At 22.2% G+C, this 7292-nt stretch overlaps 3 protein-coding genes across 3 annotated transcripts in view, besides 16 other annotated features; 1 reads left to right on the top strand and 2 right to left on the bottom strand.

Moving 5' to 3' along the window:
• Positions 1–25: 25 nt before the first annotated feature.
• Positions 26–92: a sequence feature (AT_rich).
• A 70-nt stretch (positions 93–162) lies between these two features.
• Positions 163–351: a microsatellite.
• Positions 275–390: a microsatellite.
• A 42-nt stretch (positions 391–432) lies between these two features.
• Positions 433–504: a microsatellite.
• Positions 505–507: 3 nt separating this feature from the next.
• Positions 508–572: a microsatellite.
• A 40-nt stretch (positions 573–612) lies between these two features.
• Positions 613–673: a microsatellite.
• Positions 674–683: 10 nt separating this feature from the next.
• Positions 684–852: a microsatellite.
• A 43-nt stretch (positions 853–895) lies between these two features.
• Positions 896–1007: a sequence feature (AT_rich).
• A 78-nt stretch (positions 1008–1085) lies between these two features.
• On the bottom strand, positions 1086–2703 carry EDI_122490 (chaperone protein DNAK, putative; the record flags this gene model as incomplete). The annotated part of the gene is made up of 2 exons (XM_001735728.1): positions 1086–1925; positions 1999–2703. 2 exons carry the CDS (start codon positions 2701–2703, stop codon positions 1086–1088), a joined length of 1545 nt encoding a protein of 514 aa, XP_001735780.1.
• Positions 2704–2812: 109 nt separating this feature from the next.
• On the top strand, positions 2813–3679 carry EDI_122480 (uncharacterized protein; the record flags this gene model as incomplete). The annotated part of the gene is made up of 1 exon (XM_001735727.1): positions 2813–3679. One exon carries the CDS (start codon positions 2813–2815, stop codon positions 3677–3679), a length of 867 nt encoding a protein of 288 aa, XP_001735779.1.
• Positions 3680–4269: 590 nt separating this feature from the next.
• Positions 4270–4305: a sequence feature (AT_rich).
• A 473-nt stretch (positions 4306–4778) lies between these two features.
• Positions 4779–4815: a sequence feature (AT_rich).
• Positions 4816–5170: 355 nt separating this feature from the next.
• Positions 5171–5289: a sequence feature (AT_rich).
• Positions 5290–5302: 13 nt separating this feature from the next.
• Positions 5303–5465: a microsatellite.
• An 85-nt stretch (positions 5466–5550) lies between these two features.
• Positions 5551–5586: a sequence feature (AT_rich).
• A 23-nt stretch (positions 5587–5609) lies between these two features.
• Positions 5610–5799: a microsatellite.
• Positions 5665–5833: a microsatellite.
• Positions 5734–5925: a microsatellite.
• A 1249-nt stretch (positions 5926–7174) lies between these two features.
• The window catches only part of EDI_122360 (uncharacterized protein), a gene marked incomplete at both ends in the record, with an annotated part of 525 nt that continues 407 nt past the window's right edge, over positions 7175–7292 (bottom strand). Inside the window, one exon of the mRNA XM_001733256.1 lies at positions 7175–7292. This exon is cut by the window's right edge and continues 407 nt beyond it. Within this exon, the coding sequence (XP_001733308.1) occupies positions 7175–7292 (118 nt within the window).

The following is a 7292-nucleotide window of genomic DNA, read 5'->3' as shown; positions in this document are numbered from 1 at the left end:
TATCATATTTATTCTAAATGAAATGAAATAAATAAAATTAGTTATTTTGATTTTTGTTTAATTAATTTATTTATTGTTAGTAAAAATTAAATGAGATTCTCTTCTTGAATTAATATGATTTTGTATTTGAGAATACAATTTATAAATATTTCTTTTTTTGTATTTATTTTATTTATTTCTGTTTCAATATTGACTTTTTCTTATTAATTATTTCAATTTGTTGATTGTGGTTGATTATTTATTATATATTTAATTAAATATGTTTCTATTTAATATTTTATTCTTTTAATATTATCTTTATTTTCTTTTTCTATTATTTCATTTCATTCTTTATATTCTTTTCATTTATCTATTCCATTATTTCAATTAATTCATTATATTCATTTCATTGTTTTGATAATGAAAATATAATAAATAGAAGTAATAAATTGATTATTTTAATGATTATATCTTTCTTATTTTATGTTTATTTTTCTTTTATTTCTTCTTTTTTATTCTTAATTTATGATTTATTTATTTTCTTCTTTCTTATATTTATTTATTTATTATTTATTGTTATTTTATTTATTTATCTTTAAAATTTATATGAATAATCTATACTACTTATCTACATTTTATTTTGATTCTTTTTTTATTCTTAATTTATAGTATTATTATTTATGTTTATTCTTATATGTTATAATTTGATTAATTTATTATTCTTTATTTTATTTATTTCATATTTTAATCAAATATTTATTGAATTAATTATTTATTAAATATTTCTTTATGATGTTCTTCTTTCTTTTTTATTTATTTTATTCCCTTTTCTTTCTTCTATTTATTCTTCATTTCTTATTATTATGTAATTATATGAGAAACAAGATTCATTCAATATAAATGAATTGATCTGTACAATATATTATTTTTGTTTATTCTTAATATATTCATTATTTTCTTCATTTTAATTATTTTTATTGTTTATTGTATAAATTGTTATTAAACATTACAAATTTTGTTTTAAATATCTTTCTTAACATGTTTCTGTATCATCTAAATATCCCCATTTGTTTTATTTCTTTCTCTTTTTATTGAATATGATATTCTTAATGAATAATTTCTTTTAATCGTTGGCTTAGAAGAATTAAATTTTCTTTTCTCTTATCTTCAGTAGCATGTTCTTCTCCTTCCTTAACTAGTCGATTAATTTCATCTTCATTCAAACCACCATTCGATTTAACTTGATTTCCTGTTTTCTTTCCTGTTCCTTTATCAAGAGCAGAAACTTTTACTATTCCATTAACATCAATATCAAATGTAACTTGGATTTTTGGTATACCTTTCTTTGCTGGAGGAATTCCAACCAATTTAAATTCTCCTAACTTTTTATTCTTTGATGTAACTCTACGTTCTCCTTGAAATACTTTAATATCTACTTCTTGTTGATTATCCATTGATGTAGTGAAATCTTTTGAAACTGATGTAGGGATTGTTGTATTCCTATGGATTAATGGTGTCATCACTCCACCATAAGTTTCAATTCCTAAAGTTAATGGTGTAACATCAACAAGAATAATATCATTTTTCTTTCCTTCAATAATACTTGCTTGAATTGCTGCTCCAATGGCAACAGCTTCATCAGGATTGATATTTTTACATGGTTTTTTTCCAAATATTTCTTGAACAGTATTTTGAATTAAAGGCATCCTTGTCATTCCTCCAACAAGTACAACATCACTAATATCTTTTTTTCTTAATTTTGCATCTTTCATACATTGAATACAAGGATATTCTGTTCTTTTACAAATTTTTTTACATAATTCTTCAATTTTTCTTCTATTAATTGTAATTTCAAGTGAATCTTGTCCATCAAGATATGGTAATGAAATTATACTTTCTTCACTTGATGATAATTCACATTTTACTTTCTTTGCTACTTCTTTATTCTACTAATTCCTTTTTTATTTCCTTGAAGATTTCGTTTATATTTTCTTTCAAATTCTTTCTCAATGTATTGACAAATAGCTTTATCAAAATCTTCTCCTCCATTGTATCTCCATTAGTTGCTTTAACTTGGAAAATTCCTTTATTAATATTAAGAATAGAAATATCAAATGTTCCTCCTCCAAGATCATAAACTGCAATATTCTTTCCTTCATTTTCTTTTCTTGTATCTATTCCATATGCTAATGCTGCTGCTGTTGGTTCATTAATAATTCTTTTAACTTTTAATCCTGCAAGTGTTCCTGCATCTTTAGTAGCTTGTCTTTGTGCATCATTAAAATATGCTGGACATGTGATAACTGCTTCATCTACTCTTTTCCCTAGTTTAGCTTCTGCATCTTTTTTTAATTTCTTAAGAATCATTGATGAAATTTCTGTTGGAGAATATGTCTTCCCATTAATGTGAATCCATCCTTCTCCATTCCTTCCTTTAACAATTTTATAAGGTCTTCTTTCTTGTTTATCATTTTTGTATTGACATCCTATCATTCTCTTAATTCCACTGATAGTAGTTGTTGGGTGTAATGCTTCCATTCGTTTTGCTGCTTCTCCAACTAATATTCCTGTTGGTGTAAAAGAAACACAAGATGGTGTTGTTCGTTTTCCTTCTGCATTCTCAAGAATTCGAGGTGTTGTTTTATCAAAAACACACATACATGAATTTGTTGTTCCTAAGTCAATTCCAATGCAAGTTGACCTTGTAGGTTGTGAGATGAACATGATAATAATTTAGTTCTTGTGAGTTGAAATTAACATTCATTTTCTTGAACTTTCCGATAAATAAAGTTGAAAAGAAGATTTTTTAATCTTGAAATCAAAATGAATATTAATGCAAAAAGAAATACCACATGAAATCATCCAATTACTTGATGGAATTAAGTTTCAGAATGAAAAAATCTTTGAGATGCAAGAAGAACAAGTTCAATGGAATAAACAACATGCTATTAATCTTAAATGTATCTTAGACAAAATCAATGAGATGTATCAAATCATTAGAGACTTTAAACAAACAAAAACGAAGTCTATTCAACAAAATCTTAATACTCATCCATCTCTTACCACTACTTTCACTCCTAAATCAATCAATAACTCATTACAAATCATCCCTAATGAAAGTTCATCCAAAAAGAGAATTTCTAGTCCTATTATCAATAAATCCTCTCATACTACTAATGTTAAAAATATTCAAAACACACAAAGAACAAATCCAGTTCAATCATTGGTTGATCTTCAAGATAATTTACTTAAAAGAACTAAAGAAATATCAAAAACACCAACAAAAAGACTTGAAATAGAAGATATTCCTAATCAAAAGAAATCAAGATTAAATTATATTATATCAACTAATGTCAATGATTTACTTAAATTAGAAGAGGTGTTGATGAGTATTGATAGTGAAGAAGTGTTTGATCAAATTACTGAAGAAAATATTAAAAAAATGATTCCATGCATTGTTAATATTTTCATTGTTGGAGATAATCTTCAGAAAGAGTTTGTTGCTTTAGAATTTGTTTGGGAAATCACAAGAAAACATGAACGAATATTTGAAGGAACTGAAGGAGTTGTTTTAGCAAATAAATTACTACATTCATTACAACTCTTTTATTCAACACCTAATGTTCAAACAGATGATTGTCCATTGAATTCTGATGAGATGAAATGGTTATTTGAGTTTTTCATGAATTATTCTAATTGAATTTGTTATGTACATTCATTTATTTTCTATCTATATTTCTCATTGATTTAACTATTGTATTGAATAAACAACATTTTAGTGTTTTTTCATTCAAAAACAATGAAAAACAATTATTATAATGAATAAACGAGTTGAAATCATTTGTAACTAGTTTGTTTCATTGTTGATAATTTGTATGTAAGAATGAACAATATTAAACAGAATTTATTTGAGTTGTATTTCTTTATAAAGAGAACAAATAATATTTGATTATTTATATGAATTAATTCAATTGAATTATGAAGATAAAGAATGATTTTGTTAAGAAAATAAGTTATTCTCAAAATAAAATACTGGAATAGTGCAATGTGATGATAAAATATATTGTGAATAATCAAAGTTAAAGTGTAATAGTGTTTTTACTTTCATTAAAATAATTTCATTAAACAAAAGATGAATGTTGTTATGATTTTGAATATAATAAATGATTAAAATAATAGAAATACTACAACAATATCAAAAATATACTTAGTTATGATATAAGTTGTTAGATAGATTAGAATTTATGTAGTATTTGTATGTGTATAATCACTATTTCAATTACATAAAACAAATATTATTATTTGAATGAAATATTATTTAATTATCAATATGTGATTCTTTTAGTGTTGGTTTAATAGCACTATTTTTAATTCAAGTAATTCAGTGTTTCTTCGTTATTTCATCTGAGCTGATATATTTTTAATTGTTATGAATGATTTGTTATCAACAAAATAGTGTTTTATATTTGTTGATAATTCATGAAGGAATAAAAGAGTGTTTGAATAAATTGAATTTTACAATTGAAAATATAGTCTTTCCATTTGAAATACTTCTTTTATTCATGACATTCATTTCTTATATCATACAATTCATTTTCATGTAAAATATAGTGTGTTTACTTTAACTATTGTTGTCAAAAAGAAGATGGTGTTATTCGTGAATGAATATTAAGGCATTAAACTATTTAATGTTGGAATTAGTATGTTAATATTTAATAGTATAAACTATGTTATAAATACAAAATAACAATACTTCAAATAATAGTGTTGTATTTGATGGATCAATAATGAAAATGTGGTTTATAATAAATTCTATGAAAAAATAATATATAATAACTTGTCATAAACAAGAAGAACCAAAACTGAGTTAATTTAAAAATAATATACAACTAACAAATACCAATAGATATATATCAAATAATGCTAAGATAAATACATGATACAATGTCGATGGTTATATTGATTTATTGACAATAATACATAAACAATTTATTAACTTATCATTACTATTGTTAAAATATTAGGAGTGTTAGTATCAACATTAAATTTAATTGTTATGATTTGGTTATTTACTACACTTTATTTTAGTTTATGTTTATTCGATTTGACAGTGTTAATTGGTATATTTAGACTAAAAAGAAATAAACAAAAAAATTAGAAAAGTATAAAATTCAAGTGTGGTGAAAAGACCAATTTATTAAATTATTATAGTATTTTGAAAAAAATTCATAAAGAAATAAAAATAGTTGAAAGATAAATGAGTTTTTATTTAATAAAGATGTAATTAAGAAATGTAATAATTTTATTAAACTAAAGTGGAACTAAAAAATGAAATAATAGAAAAAAGGAAGAGAAAGATATAAAAGAATAAAAAGAAAGATGAAGAAGAATAAAGAATAAAAATAGAAAGTAGAAAAGATAAAAAGAAGATAAAAAGTAATAAAACAAAAGAGATGATAAAAGAAGAAAATAAAGAAGAAAATAAATTGTGTATTTTTATTGAAAATGTGAAATATGAAATAAAAGTGTATAATTTAATGATGTAAAATAATTGGTATTGTTTTATTGTTGAAAAATATTTTATTCTTTTTTATGTTTATTATTTATGTGAATAATTTCATTATGATGTTTATTATATATTCAATCATATATGTTATATGATTATTATATAATATTTAATATCTGATAAAATATAAATAATAAATGATATAAATATATGATATAGATAGAAACCAAACAAATGAATAAATGATATAGAAATAAAAAGATAATAAATGATATAATAATAAAATCAAAAGATAAAAGATAAATTTAATATAAATAAAAACAGAATGAATATAAATCGAAGTAGATATAAATGATAATAATATAAAAGATGATAAATATGAATATTCAAATAATAAAATACATCAAAATAGAAAATGAATATAAAGAAGAAAGTATAAACAATATATAGATAAAAGGAAATGATAATAATGATTACAATTATCATTTACCTATTCATCCTACTTATTATTCTGATTATTCTACTAAAATGAAAGTATCTTCTAATTATTATATAATCGTATACATTATTTGATATCATCATATGAAAGAACTATTAATCCTTTATCATCATTTAACTATTTCATTCAAACATGTAAAGGAATTGTTCGTTATTATAGTTATAATGATATTGAAATAAATGATATAACATCAACATGTTCTAAAACATTTACACCAATTGATAAAGATGATTTTAATTCATTTGTTGTAACTGTTACTGTGTCTTTATCCTCTGATTATGTTTATTCATTATCAATAAACATTTATATCATTATTATTAACTATGTAACAATTGATCATACTATCTTTACTTATCAAAAACAGTGGATAAGATATGAATCAACAAATCAAATAACTTTCAATATCATCTGAAAGAAACAACAATATCAAAGAATTCAATGAAAACTATCAATTGGAACATCAGATTCAAGAACAACATCAATTAAAGAAGAAACTACTAACACACTTTCATCTGTAATAATAACTACATCAAAACATTTATCTAGTATAAGTAAACCATCATTCACAGGAAGTAAAATATATCAAAGTCAAATAACAATCAAAGGAATAAAAGAAATAACATTTGATGATATTAGAAAAGGTAAATGTGAAAAGTTAGTTTATAAAGAAGATTCAACACAATGCAATCGTTATAAAGAAGAATATAAGTTAACATCAAATAATCAATGTATCAAACATTCCCAGCTAACTGTCAATTTAGAAATGGAAATATTTGTACTAAATGTGATAGTTCTAAACAGTATTATTTAAATCCAAATAATAAACAATGTATTATGATGATAAATATACTTCTGCCAATAGTTATGGACTTTGTAAATCATGTAAAGAAGGATATTATATAGATAATATAGATAAATTTAATCAATTACTCAATGGATGTAAAAAAGGAAGTTCTTATTCATATTGTAATTCATTTATTAATAATTATTGTTTAAGAACAGATAAACTATGTTATACTGATTTAAATTGTATTTCTAATTATAATATGTATAATGTATGTTATGTAAAGATTATGTATTTAATAGTCAAGAGAATCTATTTTATTCCAGAGAGATGAAATATGAGAATTTTATTATTAAAGATACCATAATGAAATCCAGTTTAAAGTACTAAAACATAACACTCAGAACTATTTGATAATAGTACAGAAATACATCTCAGGAAAGTAAAGATGTGAGAGAAACTTATGATAAATAGCAGTGATCAGAGGGATGAAAAATAACATAATTGAGTTAAAAAGAAGAATT

This window comes from Entamoeba dispar, genomic scaffold, assembly GCF_000209125.1.
Source record: "Entamoeba dispar SAW760 scf_1105229459355 genomic scaffold, whole genome shotgun sequence".
Taxonomy (NCBI): Eukaryota; Evosea; order Mastigamoebida; family Endamoebidae; genus Entamoeba; species Entamoeba dispar.
The sequence above is the reverse complement of the archived record's forward strand: the minus strand, read 5'-3'. Positions and strand labels throughout refer to the sequence as shown.